Source organism: Myotis brandtii, unplaced genomic scaffold (assembly GCF_000412655.1).
Source record: "Myotis brandtii unplaced genomic scaffold, ASM41265v1 scaffold1384, whole genome shotgun sequence".
Lineage (NCBI taxonomy): Eukaryota > Metazoa > Chordata > Mammalia > Chiroptera > Vespertilionidae > Myotis > Myotis brandtii.
This window is the reverse complement of record NW_005354938.1, coordinates 383,434-401,862: the sequence shown is the minus strand read 5'-3', so window position 1 is coordinate 401,862 and position 18,429 is coordinate 383,434. Positions and strand designations below refer to the sequence as shown.

General features: G+C 50.8%; 2 protein-coding genes across 2 annotated transcripts in view; one reads left to right on the top strand and one right to left on the bottom strand.

The window, feature by feature from the left end:
• Positions 1 to 5,264, bottom strand: part of WDR91 (WD repeat domain 91) — a 40,131-nt gene extending 34,867 nt beyond the window's left edge. The window contains exon 1 of the mRNA XM_014535142.1: positions 5,245 to 5,264. The gene's annotated coding sequence lies outside the window, so the exon portion shown is untranslated. The remainder of the gene's footprint in view (positions 1 to 5,244) is intronic.
• A 130-nt stretch (positions 5,265 to 5,394) lies between these two features.
• On the top strand, positions 5,395 to 18,426 carry STRA8 (stimulated by retinoic acid 8). The gene is made up of 7 exons (XM_014535160.1): positions 5,395 to 5,806; positions 7,145 to 7,220; positions 7,772 to 7,856; positions 9,549 to 10,032; positions 13,345 to 13,409; positions 14,487 to 14,598; positions 17,601 to 18,426. Exons 1-7 carry the CDS (start codon positions 5,603 to 5,605, stop codon positions 17,673 to 17,675), a joined length of 1,101 nt encoding a protein of 366 aa, XP_014390646.1. The 5' UTR covers positions 5,395 to 5,602; the 3' UTR covers positions 17,676 to 18,426.
• Positions 18,427 to 18,429: the final 3 nt, after the last annotated feature.

Genomic DNA, 18,429 nt, shown 5'->3' with positions numbered 1-18,429 from the left:
CCAAGACGGCTGCACAGACTCCTGAATGCCCCCTGTTCACATGGGGTCCCAGCAATGCTGTGATGGGGACTGGTGGAGGGAGGTGAGGAGCAGGGCCGGGGTGGGGGTGGAGGAACCAGGGAGTGGGGAGGGGGCAAGAACAGTTCCTCGGGGGTCCTCAGAGACCCTGGGTCAAAGGTGCCTGAGAGCCAGAACGGACAGGGCCTTGACCTAGGCAGACTTTTGGAGTGAAATAATTTTATATTTATCTTGAAAGAGAGGAGAACTGACTCTTACCGCATGCTTTCTAGGTGACAGTTTGTTTATACATAATAAAAGCATAACATGCTAATTAGACCGGACAGCCCAACGACCTTTAATGTTCCACCAAAATCCGAAGCTGAATGTCAAGAGTGCCCCCATGTCCCAAGTACCCTATGTGCATGCTGTAAGGTGGCCTCATTTATGGTCCTTAAAGTCACTGCGAGGTGGATCCTGGATAAGAATCCAAATGCATGTGCCCCCTCCCCCCCAAGTGCACACTGCTTGGACTAGACCTTGTGACCTTCACTTAACCCCTGCCCTGGGGAGAAGCAGCTTGCCCCAGGTCAGAGAGCAGCAAGGGGGCGCCTGGCGTGGCTGCTACTCCTCATGTGAAATGATGTAGTGGGATCGTCACCATCATGACATACTTAGGGGTGCTGGGCTTCAAGCAAAAAGACACCTATATGCAAGAGTATATTCTACAGTGAAGGGGAAATGATTTTTTTTCCCCTAAACTGGAAAAATACCTGCTTCCTACTGTCCCAAAGGGTGACAGCTTTTAAAGGTCTCTTTCATGTAACTCCTCTTACTACTCATTCCCTTTTCTTCTTCCCATATTTAAAACATCATTATACTCTGATTTCTCTTCAGATCACATAATCTTTCACCTTTTATACTTTTATACTTCCCCTGTCCCATCGTTGTTTAATGCATCTCTCAGTTTCCATGACATCCAATTGTTTTCCTCTTTTCTCCTGAGACCCAAAGCCTGTGCCCAGGAGCCTTTAATTCCAGGTGCCTTCTCTACGCTTCTGGATAACCCTATAAGGTAGGCGGCATAGCCCCGTTTGAGGGATGCTGCAACTGGGCTCAGTGGCAGGTGAGTGGAACATCCATTGGGGGACATCCATGGAGTCCTCTGCGGGCGCATGCAGACCCTATGAGGTTACCGAGGTGACATGGGTTTCGCCTTCCTGTCCCATTCGGCCTCCTCTCGAAAAGAAGTCGCCACCTGGCAAGGTGAGAAGGTCAATCTAGCCCGCCCTCTTGTGTGCCTTGGGACCTCCAAGTTACATTGTTTCTTCCGCTGCCCGCACCTCATTGGCCCGCCGCAGCGCATCCCCATTGGCTGTGGGTGCTGGGGACATGCCCTGATTGGTCCGTGCCTAGATGCTGGGTCTGTTTTTTGGCCAGGGCAGAAGCCATGGTCCCCACTCTGGCTGGCACAAGGCCCGCGATCGCTGTCATCGCTGTCACTGCCATCAGGGCTTCCCGTGGCCTCTTGCATGTCCAGAGAGTGGGGACGTCGTGTGCACAGGTGCCCATCCCTCCAAGTGTGAGTATCGATTACATGCTGAGGTAATCACACCCACCCACCTCCAGAAAGGTGCACTTTGCCTTGTGTCAAGCCGGTGCATCTATCTAAACAGGTGAACATTTAGGTCTGGGGCCAGACTTCAATACAAATGTTTGTATATGACATTTTGACAACCTATATATATATATTTCTGACAATGACTGGACTTTTTCTTTTTTTACGTGGTCTGACAGGTGTGCCTAGGGTTTGAATGGATCACACTTGAATGCTTAAAAGTGGTGGAAAGTTTCTCTGAACCTTATTTTCTTAAATTTAGTCTAGGGAGTGTGTGTGTGTGTGTGTGTGTGTGTGTGTGTGTGTGTGTCTAAGCAGGTGTTTTAATAGGAATGCATTTGGTAATGAAAGTGTGCTTTGGTTTATAGATGAGAATTAACAGAAATCTGGCATGTAGTAGGTATATACTATATCTAGACTGAGTTCCCTCGATTCGCACTCCTTTTAGATGCCCAAACCTGCTCAGTTTTCTGAGTCAGAACAGAATATCCAGGTTCGTCCCCTTGTCTAATTCCGCCCCACCCCTCTTATGTGGTAATTGGGCAGCATCACTTTGAAAGGCTCTTTAAGCTTTTCAGAGGTGTGTGCCTCTTATTGTGAACGGTGCCAAGAACTGAATTCATGAGACTGTAAATTGTTAAGATCCAGAGAGGCCTTTGGGGTTCGGGTGGAACTAGCTTAACAGTCCCCATGGTTGTCTCTTGATCTTCGGTTTCCTTTAGCTCTCTCAACCCAGGGCCTCTGCTCATCCCCAGGCCTGGGTGGTGTGGTTTTGGCTGTCCAGGCAACAGAACTCTTCGTGGTTTTAGTGTGGGAGAAGGAGCTGGGAAAGGGAGTGTTCGCATTAATCACGTATGGATCACCATATGGTACACATGGTACGCACCCTGGGAGGGACACCTTGCCTGCTGGATACATGGATCCTAAGGACCTTACTGATACTGGGGTAGGGGCATTCTAGGTGGGAGGAATAGAGGTTGCTGGGCTGGACAGCAGATGTTTCTTTGGTCGATAGTAAAGGGAAGGGAAAAGGGAGATGCTGAGTTTTCCAGGCTATTACAATGCAGATTTCCAGGCCCTGGGGATGCAGTCTCAGACGATACCCTCTAGCTTTTCTAATTTCTTATGCTGTTGGGAGCAGTGTCCTGAACACTCTTTGCATCTGTACAGAGCTTTTTGGGGAAAAAGGTTTGTTTGTGCTTTCTCGGTAAAAAATCAATAAAATATATTTAAAAAAAAATAGCAACTTAAGCGCCAGTCAGGTCCACAGTGCACGTTAATAAAGATAACATGAAAAGAATGTCTTATGGGGAATTCATAGCAAATCATTCCTCGTGGAGAGCACGAGGTATCCATCCCTTCACACAGAAGGGACAGATCCAACTGTATTACTGCAACGGAGAGCTCTCCAAAAAATAGCAACTTAAAGCTCCAGTCAGGTCCACAGTGCACGTTAATAAAGATAACTTGAAAAGAATGTCTGATGGGGAATTCATAGCAAATCATTCCTCGTGGAGAGCGCGAGGCAGCATTTAGGAGCAGAATATTTAAAACTGCACAAGGTCTAGTCACGCTCAACACCTCCTTGGCTTGATTCTCCCTTAAAGCAGAGTGGAAGGACCTTCTCCCATCTTCCTTGTGGTGTGCTCCACCCCCACCCCAACCCCGGCTTCTCCCAGCTCCTGACCCCGGGAGTCTGGGGCAGGCGGGGTGAGGTGGAGGTCACAGGTCCCAGTTGCTGGGCAGGATGCTCTAGCGCCACCTTCTCCCCTAGCGGTGGCCGTGAAAGCTGCCCCCAGGGGGAGCTAGTAATGGGATGGTCTGCCCCCTATGGGAGAGGGCCGAGGGCTGCACCCTTATCCCGTGCCTGAAACTGACCACACAGCCATCTAGACATTTTAGGAATGTCTTTGGGTAGAAGCCTGGGAGAAACCCAAATTATCAGCATTGGCACTGGGAGCATTCCAGATGTCCCACAGCCCGGAGGCCTTTGGTAATAGAATTTCTAGACTTAGAGAATCCGAGATTCTGGGAGGTCCCCGGTATTTTCACCTCCATTCATTGACTTAAGGTCCCTGGTGTGAAGGTGCATTCATTTCCCTTACATTTAAATAAGTAAAGAGAAGCTATGTCCTTAGGTCAGAAGGGTCTCATTTTGCCCTAGGCCAACGGTTCTCAACTTGTGGGTCGCGACCCCTTTGGGGTCGAACGACCCTTTCACAGGGGTCACCTAAGACCATCGGAAAACACGTATATAATTACATATTGTTTTGTGATTAATCACTATGCTTTAATTATGTTCAATTTGTAACAATGAATTTGGGGGTCACCACAACATGAGGAACTGTATTAAAGGGTCGCGGCATTAGGAAGGTTGAGGACCACCGCCCATGCAGTTCCAAACCCTCACTGTTTCACGGTGCTTCGTATGAAAGATGTACTGGCTTCTGGAAATTGGAGACTATGAAGGTGTGGCCTTGATATAACCCCGCCCGCGGGCTGGAGGGGCCGCTGCAGGTTCTGCACTGTCCCTATGTGCCGCTGGTGTGACTCCTGGTAATCGATCGTACAGGAGCTTCCTGCCATGGTCTGGGCAGCAACCCGAGGGAAAGCGATACCCTGGTGAAGACCACACTGTTGGTGGGAGACTTGCCTTCTGACCTAAAAGGCGTTTTCAAATCCCACGCTGCCCCATTGGGTTCCTGACCTCTGGCCGGTTTCACCCCTAGAACTTAGTGGCAAAGCTTTCTTCCTGCCTCCTCCCCGATAGTCCCTCCACCGAGGAGATTCTGTTCCCAGCGGCTGCCCTCTGTGGTGCTTTGAGAGAGGTGTTGCCACACGTACGCCCAAACCATGAAAGTCTCAGAAGGGCCTGGGGAGCGTGTTGCCCACCAGATGCCTGGCCCCACCCCGATAGCTTCCGATCCAGTGTTTTTGAGGTCTGGGCAGGCGGGGTGAGGTGGAGGTCACAGCTCCCAGTTGCTGGGCAGGAGACTCTAGCGCCACCTTCTCCCCTAGCGGTGGCAGTGAAAGCTGCCCCCTAGGGGACATGTATGTTTTCAACACTCTCCCCAAGTGACTGAAATATTGTACATAAAAACCGGCTGCGGTCATGCATTGTCCCTGCGCAGCAGGACTGAGCTCAGGGGAGAATGGGCCCAGCGAAGACCTCCCATTCTAATTCACTCAAAACCCCAGCACCGAGCACCTATTGGGGTCCAGAGGTGTCGAAGACGGGGCCTCTCTGTTCAAAGAGCTGGCAGAGCAGTGGTGGGGTGAGTGCCTGATGGAGGGGTCCATGCCTCAGGTAAGAGACCTGGTCCCTGACTCTTAAATATGTCAGGTGTCAGTCCCAGAACCATTCTCTAAGTCTAGGTCACAAAGGACGGCGTAATGATCACCTTCAGAACCCACTGGAAGCTGGACAAGCTAAACCCACTTCTCTGTCGTCATGTAACTTTTTGCTTTCACAGGTAGAAGAGTGCATTCTCTTCTCTTTGAGGAGCACCTAAAGAATACAGCTTGATGGGTTATGTGTTCATATCTGTACACCTGTGTAACCACTACTCAGGTCGTGGGGGGGGGGTGCATTCTGGCATAGGAAATACCACAGAGGGTGGGCCGCCTACCCGTTCAGCTTTTAACAGAAAGTAAAGAATACGCTCTCAGGGTACGGCTTGCTCTCCTTGGCCACAGCAGTCCATGCACAAGCGTCTGGTGAGTACCTGCAATGTTCTGGAAGCTTCCTGGTGTAAAGCAGCAGTGCCCTTCACCTGTAAGTCAAATATGAGCGGGTTTGTCTTTAGGATTGAACTTAAGTAACACATTTTGTGTCATCCATTGTTCACTACGTATCTACTACTGATTCTATTCATTGGTTTGGGACCCTTTACTTTCTTCCTGCTTCAATCTGCCTCCCTTTTTCTTTAATATTGTATCTTTATTATCTAGGGCCCCCCAAAGCATAATATTACATTGTAGCTTTTAATGGCGACCGATGGAGAAGGCAGCGACCCCAGTCACGAAGCGGCGCCCTGGCCCCTGGCACAGGTGCAGGCGCAGGCACAGAAGCTGGAGCCTCGGGTGGCCCGCAGACGCCTGTCCCAGGCTCGCCACCGAGCCACCCTGACAAAGCTCTTCGGTAACCTCCGGAGAATCGTCTACCAGCAGTCTGACTTCACAGCCTCGAAGGTAGGAGGACCTGAGCGTGGGGAGGGAAGGTCCTATATGTGGAGGGGCTGTGGAGCCAGGTGGGGACGGGCCTGGAGATGCTCCTCCCCCCATTCCTACCCCTGAGGGCTGGGGCCTGCCCGGGTGGGTCAGCGGTCAGCTGTGGACACCGCATGGTGCTGCGCCTGCTGCTGTCTGGCTGTGCTCCGTGCCCTGCTCCACGAGGCCCGCCAGTCCTTGCAGGTGGAATCACTCCCTCCTCCCGTGTGGTCCCACGGCCCTTCGTTTCTACCCCTTGTTAGCACTAACTGAATGCTAGTTTGTGCTACCAGTAGTTGTTTCCGTGCCTGTCTCCCCTGATAGGATGTCAGCACCCTGAAAGCAGGGCTGGTTACCTGTTCTCCCCAGGCCCAGCACAGCTGTGTCCCCTCAACATACATACCTGATGAGTGTGTCGCTCCAGACAGCCATCAGTGGTCAGAGTAATAAACAGTATTTAGCAGTTCTTGTTTTTTAATAATCTCACAGTTATCATTTTGACTTTAGTAATAATTTGGGGGCCCTAGATAATAAAGATACAATATTAAAGAAAAAGGAAGGCAGATTGAAGCAGGAAGAAAGTAAAGGAAGAGAGCAAGGGAGGGAGGGAAGAAGGAAAATAGGAAAGAGGGAGGGAGGGAAGAAGGAAGGAGTGGAGGGAGGGAGGGAGAAAGGAAGGAAGGAGGGAAGGAAGATAGGAAGAAGGGTAGGAAGAAGGAAGGAGTGGAGGGAGGGAGGGAGGATGGGAGTGTGGGAAGAACGCTTGTGATTCTAGTCTTGCAGAACAGGACATTCAGAGTTCAAGTTGACAGAGCACTTAAGTTTTCATATCAACTGGAGTGCATGCATTTAACAAATAAAACTATTGTTAGACTCGCACATTTACTATTAACCAGCCGGTTGCACATTGTGACCAGTGAGCAGAAGTTCATTGGGAGCCTGCTGCCCGCCTGGGGCTGACATCCACTCAGGCCGCCTCTAAGTCACCATTTATCCCACCGTCAAGTAGCACATGTAGTCGTTTGCCTTTTTTGCAGCTCTAGTAGTTTGCTGAACACGGCTTAATTGTTTCTGAATATTTTGGTGAGAAACATTTCCCGATTACAACTTAAACCTCATAAATAAATAAATAAATAAATAAATAAATAAACGTCATGCCTTCTGCGAATCAGAACAAACTTCCTACGCTTTTTATCAACAACGTGAAGGATGGTGGTTTTGCATCCCGGGGCCTCAGACCCGGGAAGGGGCTCCTGTGTCTGCAAAAGCAGTCTGTGCAGTGGGAGATGGCCTGTCAGCATTGTCTGTCTCTGTCCTCAGTGGCAGGTTCTGAATAGGGCGAAGAGTCACATTCAGGAACAGGAACAAGTCTTGGATAATCTGCTGAAGGTGAAAGGTAACAGGTCCTACCGGCCACCCCCATCGCCCTCCCAGGGGAAGAAAGACTGGTTGGTTTTTCTATTAAAAACAGAGACATTGGGTTAAGTGAAGTGAATGAATATTTACTGAGTACGCACTGTGTGCTAGGTAGGCACTGGGCTTGGGCCAGGGGCACGATGAGATTCACAGCCTGACCTCAGGGTTGTCAGCCGTTGAAGGCACCTGATCTCATCTTGAGAGGCCAGAGAAGACGTGGGCCAGTGTTTGTCAGAACCTGGCTCCCTTCCTTGGCGCTAGGTTTGGAACCAAGAGAGATGGCTGCTGGGAACTTGAGTTTAATGAGCTGGTGGAAGCTGAACTCTGAAAGGGATACTCTCGATGCCTTGAGTGAAACGGGCCAGTCCAAGAAGCCCTTTCTCTTCACATCTGGAAGGAGGGGTGCAGCTGGGCTCTTGACCCCCTAACACCGACCCCGGTTGGGCTCAGGGACCCCCATGCTCCCCTTGGAAAGATAGGAGAGACTCAACAAAGGCCCAGCTTTCCCCCTTGTCTTCAACTCCCTAACAGAATCCTTCAAACTGCAGGATGGAAATGCAAACAGCTTAGAGGAGGTCAAGGAAAACTATGCCAGCATGTTCTCCAGAAATCAGAGGTAAGACCTGGCCCTGGGAGCACCAGGGCCTGCTGGTGTTGCCATCCGCTGTCACGGAAGCCGCTTTCCGCTGCAGCATGAGAAGAGCGGAGGAGGGCTGCTCACCGGTTAGAACCCTCTTGTGCTGGGGAGAATTCTTTCCTATTTTACCTTATAACATGCCTCGGATTTTGTTTTCTGATGATAAAAATCTCTGCTTATTACAGAAAATATCAAAAGTACAGAAAAGCCCTAAAAAGGAAATTAAAATACATATTGTCTCACCTCAAGAAAAACCAATGTTAATTTCAAAGCATAGCCTTCCATTAAAAAAGCATTTTTTTGCACATTATTTTATGGAAAGATGAGATCAAGTATTTATTTTGTATTATAGCTTTTACAAACTCAGTTAGTGGCCTTATTGGTGGGTGCAGATGAAAACAAGGAGAATCCAAAGCGCAGCCTGATTCCCAAGCTCCACAGGAGCCAAGAAAAGCCAGTGTGGACTTCTGGGAGTTTGGATCATGAATGGATGTTGACTTTTGCCAAGTGCTTTTTCTGCATCTAGTGAGATTGTAAAAAATCGTACTATTTTAAAATCAAATATTGATAAGATTTTTAGTCTGTTGATATGGTGAGTTACATGGATAGATTTTCAAAGTTTAAAACAACTGTCTCACATTCATAGAATAAACCCCACTTGGCCATAATATATTAACACACACGCGTGTGTGTTATAATATATGACCTGTATGATGTATATCATATATAATATATCATATATATCTGCTAAGACTGTTAAGAATTTTGGTGTCAATGTTCATGAGGGACATTAATCTGTAGTTATCTTGTTTCTGTTTTCTCACCAGCCTGCTCCCAAATAAGGTTCATCCAGAAGACTTTGACAACTTGTACCCATTTGAGGAAGTCGGAAAGGATGCTGAGGAGGAAGACGAAGAGGAGGAAGAGGAAGAGGAGGAGGAGGAGGAAGACCAAGAAGAGGAGGAAGAGGAGGAGGAGGAGGAGGAAAAAGTGGAGCTCTTACACTCCCCAGTCACTTTGCCACACGACCTCATGGAATTTGAACGGTGTGAACAGCTGGGCGAGGTGGCTCTGTGCACAGCTGGAGCTCCTTTTGGGGAAGGGGCGAGGCTCAGCTGGGCAACGCTGCAGCCTCAGCGAGCGCTCAGGCCAGGCCCTGAGCCGTGGATGCTCAGAATTTCCATACAGGAGGGGCTGGGGGATGGGTTGGCAGAAAAGCTAAAGAAATAGTCTTGAAGTTACATTTGCATAGCACATAACTGTGTTTACTTAGACTGGGTGCTTGTTTGGGGTGCCTTTGGAGGGGGGGTTGATGGTGATTATAAGGGCTAGAGCCCCCTCTCACACACACACCCCAAAAGTCTGTTTTGGGCAGCATTATAGTAAGAAAGATGAGAATGGCTGGCTCAGACTCCACTGCCCTCACCGCCCTCCATGGACTGAGCCCCTTGACAGCCACATCTGCTTCCGGGGCGTTGGCTCAATAGATGGGAGGCTCTGTCCACAACTGAGCCTGACTCTCAGGCCTCAAGTCTAAGCGGGTGTCACATCACGCCTGCACATCCATGGGCTCAGAATTTTAAGCAGTTTTCCTGTGGGGTGAGAGCTGCACCAGCCACGCCTCTCACCGTCTGGTTTATAAGGCACAGGATCTGGGAGGATGTGAGCAAGGGCTGTGAAGCAGAAATCTGTCTCCATGGCCCCGGAGATGACATCTGCTCTCCAAGGCTCAGGGACCCCAGAGACTAGCAATGCCAAGCCCCTGGCACAGCACAGAGGGGGCCAAACGGAGTCCCGAGGAGAAGGCCTGGGGTGGGGGCCCTTGGCCTTGAGCTTCAGGTCTAGGAGATGCTGTCGTTTCTGCTCCAGGTACCTCAACTTTTACAAGCAGACAATGGACCTCCTGACCAGGAACGGGACTGTCTCCTCCCAGGAGGCGACCCTGCCCGTGGTCTCGGCGGCCATCTCCCACCTGTGGCAGACCCTCTCTGAGGAGAAGAAGGCCAGCCTCCTGCAGGCCTTGGAGCAGAAGCACAGCGGCCCGGCGGGCCTCGAGGGGGCCCCCCCGGAGCCAGCCTATGCCGAGGACAGCATGAAGGACAGTGGAGTCGACAGCCAAGGAGCCAGCTGCTCGCTGGAGTCCACCCCGGAGGAGGTGAGCGGTTCCTGGGGGTGGAGTGGAGGGGGTCCCTCCAGGCCAAGTCTGAGGAGCTGTTCGGATTCTGGCCCACGTGGTCAGTGTCTGATTTTCCTGACATCATCTCCACAACCACAGAACAGCATTTCTCATTCTTCGGTTTGTTTCCCGGCCTTTCCCTGGAGGTTATAGAAGAGAAGCCTTAGCCTGGTCCGAGTGGCTCAGTGGTTGAGCATCAACCTACGAACTAGGACAGTGATGGCGAACCTTTTGAGCTCGGCACATCAGCATTTTGAAAAACCCTAACTTAACTCTGGTGCCGTGTCACATATAGAAATTTTTTGATATTTGCAACCATAGTAAAACAAAGATTTATATTTTTGATATTTATTTTATATATTTAAATGCCATTTAACAAAGAAAAATCAACCAAAAAAATGAGTTCGAGTGTCACCTCTGACACACGTGTCATAGGTTCGCCATCACTGAACTAGGAGGTCACGGTTCAATTCCTGGTCAGGGCACATGCCCGGGTTGCGGGCTCGATTCCTAGCCCAGTGTGGGGTGTGCTGGAGGCACCTGATCAATGATTCTCTCTCATCATTGATGTTTCTGTCTCTCTTTCCCTCTTTGATATCAATACAAATATATATTAAAACATAATAATAATTAAAAAGAATAAATTTTTAAAAAGAAGAGATGCCTTAGATCAGCTGTTCTCAACCTGTGGGTCGTGACCCCTTTGGGGGTCGAACGACCCTTTCACAGGGGTCGCCTAAGACCATCGGAAAACACATATATAATTACATATTGTTTTTGTGATTAATCACTACGCTTTAATTATGTTCAATTTGTAACAATGAAATTGGGGGTCACCACAACATGAGGAACTGTATTAAAGGGTCGCGGCATTAGGAAGGTTGAGAACCACTGCCTTAGATGGTTGTATCAGCTGGGCTTTTTATCTGCAAGTTCCTGGCTCATTAAACCCTGAAGAAATGGACGCTCACACCCAGGGAGGTCCCAAGGAAGGGCAGGGTCTGGTCAGCGTCTCAGTGATATTACCATGGACTCTGTTTGTCTCTCTGCTCTGCTTCAGCTTAAGGCTGGTTTCTCACCTTTCCTGTCCTCCCCACTTTCCCTGCCTCTCTGACTCCCACAGCAATCGAGCTGTCATTCCTCTCTATCAGGTTAGAGAGAGAAAGATGTCCTGTGGCTGCTTCTCAAGGATCAAGGAAGAACTTTTCCAGAAATTCCCGTCAAACCTCTTCTCTCTCATTGGCCAGATTTGGCCAGATTGACAGATTACTGAGCCAATGACCTGCATAATCAAGATCAGATTGCATTTAGACCAGTCAGGCCCAATCTCTGAGAGGAGTGTCAGTTCTCACCCCAAAGAGCATTGCTACCATTCAGTGAAGTTGGCTTTGGCCAACCCAGGGCTGGGTGACAAGGCCAGCAGAACAAGGAGCAGTTATGTCCCACGTAGAGACAGAGCCACTGTTCCTGTGGCTTCTAAAGTAGTTGCAGCTCCTGGTCCATCTGGCGTGGTTCTGCTGTGGAACAGCTGTGTTCGGAGCCAGGCGTGGACTCCGGGTCGGGGGGTGCTGGGTGCTCCAGAAGGGCGGTGGGGCCTGCCTGTGCCTCTCCCGGGCTGGCTTGTGAGGGGGTTGCCTGGTGGGGGCAGCGTGTGGCCTGCAACTTCAGTGGGCAAACTGGCTGAGGGCAGGGATTTAGGTCCTGGGCCCCTACCCCCGGCCCGGGGGGAGGCACGCAGAGGTGATGGGCCTCTAGGCTGATGGACACGGGAGCTCACTGACCCCCCCAGATCCTGTTGGAGATGAACAAAGGGATAGCTAAAAGAGGGCACAGGAAATGTCTAGAAAACCAGGAGGGGGCCATCCACAAGGCCAGAGTCCCAAGGGGTTCGGTTCAGGGGAAGCACATTGTCTGAGGGCTCGAAGGGCAGACACAACCCCGGGCGGAGAACCCCCCCTCCTCTCTGGGGGGCTGCCTGTGTGACCGGTGCCGGATAAAACAGCCCGGCAGCGAAATTGTTCATGTGAGAAGGTTCCATGCAATAGTTCATCTAAAATTCAAATTTAACAAAGTATCCTGTATGTTTATTTGCTAAATCTGGCAATCTTAAGTGGATATCACGTTTCTGTGGAATATTTAATATTCTTCAACAAGTTAAGGAGAAGCGGGACCAAAAACTGTCTAAATAGCAAGATTCCCAAGTTGGGGATATATGCCATAATATGCCTAGGGGAAGGATGGAGGGAAAGAAGTCACTATGTTAACAATGGGTCTCTCCAGGTGGCATTGTTTCTTGGTGATTTTTATTTTTCCTATCGGTTTCTATTTTCACGATAAACATGTATTTCTTTTATAAAGCAGACAATATTCAATAATAGCTAATATGGCCCTAACCAGTTTGGCTCAGTGGATAGAGCCTGCGGACTGAAGGGTCCCAGGTTCAGTTCTGGTCAAGGGCACTTGCCTGGGTTGTGGGCTCGATCACCAGTAGGGGCCATGCAGGAGGCAGCCAATCAATGATTCTCTCTCACCACTGATGTTTCTATCTCTCTCTCCCTCTCCCTTCTTCTCTGAAATCAATAAAAATATATTTAAAAAAAATAATAGCTAATATGTTTGAGCCATGATTTGCCTGGTGCCTCACACAGCTCTTATTTAATCCTTGCAAAACCCTATGAGTAGGCACTGTTGTGATTGCTGCTTATAGAGGAGAATTTGAGAGATGAGGTCACTTGTCTTGTGTGTGTATGTGGGGGTACCGCTGCTGGGATGTTTAGGAGCCTCCCCTGCAGCCCTTCAGAGGGGTGCATAATGCAGTGGGAATTCTTGGGGATCCACTTTTTCCTGTGATTCGAAGTGGGCTGGTCCTAGGATTGTGCCATTGCCCTGGGGACAGTATTGTCTGGGGTTCTTCTGTGCAGCTTACTGAGTGGCAGGGCTGGGTGTTGGCTCTCCTGCAGCCTAACTCCAGAGCCGAGTTATGGCTCAAATGGGCTCTGCACCTCCAGGTAAACTGAGGCTCAGCTCTGGCTGCTGCATCTCAGCCTTCTTCTTTAGAAAGAGGAAACCACCGTCCCCAGCACCTCCCTCTGGGGTGGGCAGTTTGTTCTGGGCGGGCAAGAGCTTCATATTCCATCCTGGGAAGGTCACCAAGCAGAGACCCTGAGAGTCTGATCGGGCCCAGCATTCATGGGCACGCCCTTCGGAGCTGAGGGGGAAAGAGAGACGGTCTTGCTCCTCATCCTGCAGCAGCCCAGGGCAAAGGTCAAACTGTTCTGTGCTTTCTTTCAGCTCCTTTTTGAAGATGCCTACGATGTGGCATGTTTCCTGGATAAAAGTGAGGCGTCTAGCTCCAGGTGAGGACAGGGTATGAGATGGTGTGTGTGTGTACATGTGTGTATTGTGTGTGCATGTGTGTACGCACATGTGTGAGTGTGTGCATGTGTGTGTGGGGGTACCCCTGCTGGGATGCTTAGGAGCCTCCCCTGCAGCCCTTCAGAGGGGTGCATAATGCAGTGGGAATTCTTGGGGATCCACTTTTTCCTGTGATTCGAAGTGGGCTGGTCCTAGGATTGTGCCATTGCCCTGGGGACAGTATTGTCTGGGGTTCTTCTGTGCAGAAAATTCTTCCATCCTGGCCCAGGGCTGACACACAGGTTATCAACTCCAGATTGTCCATGTTGCCCTGTTTTCCCAGGGTGAGGTGGCCACGGGCAGGTTACAGCCCTCGGTCTGACCTGAGAGGCGGGCGGGGGATCTGGCCCCGAGAAACTGAGCCAACATGGAAACAGGCCCCATGTCCCTCTCCTTTCCTCTCTGAAATCAATAAAAAATCTTTTTTCTACTTTGCCTGGGAAAGGTGGGGGCTGCTGCCAGAAGGTTCCCAGCTGGCTGGAATGTGAGGTCAAAATGCCAGCTGTCCTGGTGTGACTCCCGGCTTCTTTGCTCTGGGTCCCTGGGTGTTGGCTTCTCTCCTTGTCCCAGGAAGGCAGGGGGAAGGACTCTGCAAAATAGGCCTTTTCTCTGCATCCGTGTTCCCCCTGAGACCTCCTGGGTGGAGGCATCTGAAGGGACTGAACTCAAGTGTGCGATGTGCCGGCAGGTGGGCCAGAGCCTTGGGGCATCGCTGTAGAGGTCGACTCTTAGGGACAGAGGACATCTTGTCCCTTTGTTCCTTAGGCCATAGCTCAGGGCCCTACATTGGGACCCAGGAGCCAGTCCCCCCATTGTCTCACTTTCCCAGCGGGTGCCAGATGTGACATTGAGCTGAGGCGATGCAAACCTTCCAAGAAGGACTCCTGGCTCTCCGAGGACTCAGCTGGGTGTTTGAAAGTGCTTGGTTCACACCATCATCCGAGTTTTTAGGGGTTACGAGCAGAGGTCAAAGAGTAGGATTCAAAACATTGGCTGTTTCTCTCCTTCTCTGCCGTCAGTTCTCTGTTCGCCAGCTGCAACCCAGAGAACCCAGAAGAAAAGTTTCAGCTCTACACGCAGATCATCGACTTCTTTGAAGACCTCTGCTGTGTCCACACTCAAGAGAAGCAGGTAGGACGGAGCGGAGTGGGAGACCTCCGCCCCGCTCCCCTCCATCCGCAGGATCCAGGTCCCTTGAGGGGAGCTAGATCTCACCCGGATCACACCACAAGGCCAGGTGGGGACGCTCTCTCATTCTCTGTGGCCTGCTCCATGGATGCTCGACTTCAGCCTAAGGCAGCCTGTGGGATGGAAGACGTCGGGGAAACTGAGGGGAGAGAGAGGGGTGCCCTTTAGGGCAGACCCTGATGTAGCGACCAGGTCCCAGGGCCTGGCTCGTCCCAGGAATTCCTAAATGTCCTGTGACTCCTTGACTCCTTGCCAAGAGGCAGGGCTGTTTCCCCATCCAGACCCCGGGCGATATTTGCTCTCAGCTTTGGGAAGATGTTAATTTCTGGCGGTGGAACTTGTAATGACATAAGTAGCGCAGGTCTTGGTTAGGAGGTATATTCTGGAAGCTTTCTTGCGGGGAGGAGTTTATGCCTGAGCCATGAAGTGTCATAGCCATAGCTTTGCTGTACTAATTTAGAAAAACTACAATTGTCTGTCTTAAAAGGTAAGCAGCAATAATGAGAATGTCTGTGTAAAAATAACCAGGACAGCTTTTCAACAGGCTGAGGAGTAGCGTGGCCCTTTTCCCACGGAGCCCCGGTGGGAACGCATTAGTGGGACAGTCTTTGCTCTCCCTGCCTCCTTGCTGGACTCGGGGCAGAAAAGGAAGAACAAGCAGGGGTGGACGTAGCCGCACAAAGCAGAGGCGCTCAAACTGGGATCACCTGGAGAGCGTCTTGGAAATGCGGGCTCCCGGGGCCCCAACCCCCAAGGTGCTCACTCAGTGCTTCGAGGTGGGTCCCCAGGAATCTGTATTTTGAACAGGTTACTCTAGAGCAAGCATGTCAAACTCAAAGGCTAACACGGGCCAAATAAACAAGGCATGCGGCCCACGGGCCGTGAGTTTGACATGCTTGCCCTGGAGGTTCTGGTGCAGGAGGCCTGGGGCCTTCAGAGCTGCTGGTGTGAAGAGGGAACTTCCATTCTCTCCCCATCCATCTCCCCGTTGGCTCCGTGGGAGGTGGCCGAGTGACACTTCATTGTTGGTGCCACACACTAGCACCAGCTCGGTGGTGCACAACTCCTCATTCTGGAGGCCAGAAGGCAAATGGAAGTGCAGGCAGGGCATGCCATCGTCTCTGGAAGCTGGAGGGAGGAATCCCACCATGCCTGGTCCTCGCTTCTGGCGGCCCGCAGCCCTCACACTCTTCGGCGGGCAGCTACATCCCTTCAGCCGCTGCCGCTGCCTTCACAAGCCCTTCTTCTGTGCCTCTCGGTCCCTCTCATCTTCTTATAAGGACGCCAGTCATTGGGATTGAGGGCCACCCCGAGTCCAGGATGAGTTCATCTCAAGACCCTTAACTCATCATAATTGCAAAGACCCTCTTTCCAAATAAGGTGGACAAGAACTTGGGGGAACACTAGTCCACACACCGCAGCACCCCAATTCCTGAAAACACCTCTCACAGCTGTTGCTTTTGCAAACCTGCAGCTTCACATGCCTCAGACGCCATTTTCAGGGGCTTAAGGAACTAGAACATTCTGAACATTATTCGAGCACTTTGTGTGACAGACTTGAGTGTCTGGACCCCTTGCATCCCCTATACTCCGACTCCCTCTTTTCTCAACCTTTGCCGTTGCCTTCACCCTGAACAAGGGGCCCGGGTGATCTTCCTCTGACCACCGGATCCCTCTCGGATACGCTGGCTCCCCGTGCACCCGCCCCCCTCAGGAGAGCACGGGAATGAGGACCCTTCTCCTGAGCTGGAAAGGCTTCATCTGCAGGCTCATCCCCCAATGTGGCTGTCACCCTGGGACCAGGTTCCACATTCATGAGATGGTTACGGGGGGGATGCCTCCCAGGGCCCCAGGGGATCAACCCCAGACCAGCAGGGCTAACAGATGACCGGGATCATTTCCTGCTGGGGTGGGGAGAGGCAGCACATGCAAAAACCCAGGGACATACTCTCAGAGGGAGAAGTGACGGGGGATTCGGAGAGGTTGGCTGGAGTCCTTGTAAAGGGAATGAGGAACTTACTAAACAGACATGGTGCTGCTTCTTGAAAAAAACGATCTCCTAACAGCGCACCCGTGTTCAACTTCAAGTTACCAAAAGGCACACAAGGAAAACAGTGTCTTTCCTACCAGCGCCCCTTGGTTACGACCCAGCCCTGCCTCAAAGGCAACCACCACGACCAGTTTCTTGAACAGCCATCCAATGTTTATGAATTCTTTCAAACACAAATGGCGGTCTGCTGTGCACCTTGCTTTGCATCTTGTCCTTTTTTAAAAAAATATTTTTGACTTTTATTTATTTATTTATTTTTTTAGAGAGAGAGAGAGGAAGGGAGAGGGAGGAAGAGAGAGAAACAGCGATGTGAGAGAGAAACATCAAACACTAATTGGCTGCCTCCTGCATGCCCCGCACCGGGGATGGAGTCCGAAACCCAGGAATGGAACCAGCAACTTTTTGGTTCATGGGACGATGCTCAACCAATTGAGCTACACCAGCCAGGGCGCTCTTGCCCTTTTAAATTAGTACGTCCCACAGATAGAGAGCGATTACATTCCTTTTTTTGAAACATGGTGTTCCATTGGTAGATGCGTCACGGTGTAATTCAAAGTCCTCTATTGATAAGCATTTGAATAAAGCTTTAAGACTTCGCCTGTCTCTCTTCTGGGCTCCTGGAATTCCCCAGGATAGGAAAGAAGCCAGTCTGCAGTATCCAGGAAAAGCCTTTTTTGTGGTCAAAGAGTAAAATGGACATGGGACCTCCCCCCCACTGCCCTTACTTCCTGGCCATAAGCTGGGGGTGAAGATGCAGCTGAAAAGATGTGGGTAGAGACTGAGGGAGCGGGGCACACCTACGGTGGAGGAGCCTCCTCACCCCCCAATCTGGCTGTTGCCCAGGGCCAGGAATCCTTAAAAAAATATCAATCCTCTTCCACCCTGTGTGTTGCAGGAAGCAGACCTTCCCATAGACGACGAGCTGTTGATGTTGCAGTGCTTGGAGACCTTTGATGATGAAGATCTGTAGTGCAGAAGGGCTGGGAGGGGAGGCAATGAAGGAAGTGGACAGTTTGCAAGTTTGAATGCCCGTTGCACCCGCCTCGGCCTTCTGGGATATTTTGGATGGACTCTCCCAGAAGCATGTTGATGGTTTTCGTTTTGATTATTATAAAGCGTTAAGAACAGCGTGGCTCTGTGTTGGTCTTTCAGGGTTGTTTGGTGAAGGAACTGTCCTGCAGGGGACACACCTGCTCCCCCTCTGCTCCTTTGGGCGGGGTGGTGCCGGGCGTCGCTGAGGCGCAGGCCCTGGGCCTTCCCAGAGGAGGACAGGCAGCACCTGTCTGTGGAGGTGCCAGGATCCTGGGTACTTTCCGTGCACTCTGGGTTCAGGTTGTTGTTCTGCGGGGTTCTGGAGAGTTCTGGGGACCACCCGTTCATCCTGCATGCTCTGGGAGCCCGGAATAGTGCTGACCCCAAACGAGTGCTACAGGACACCAGTCAGGGTGGGACCAGCGACACCTGCTTCTTCTGGTAATAAAGACCCCTGAACGGAGCCCATGCCAGGTCCCAGCGCTTTCCAGTGAGGCTCCTGGACAGAGAGTGTATCATGTCCCTGGGCATGTACACTGGGAGTGATATTTGGTCAAACATGATTCTAGATGCTTCTATGACGGTATTTTTGATATAATGAACATGTAAATCAGTAGACTTTGAGTAAAGCAGGTTACTCGCCCTAATGTGGTGGGCCTTGTCTAATCAGTTGAAGGACCGACTAGACCAAA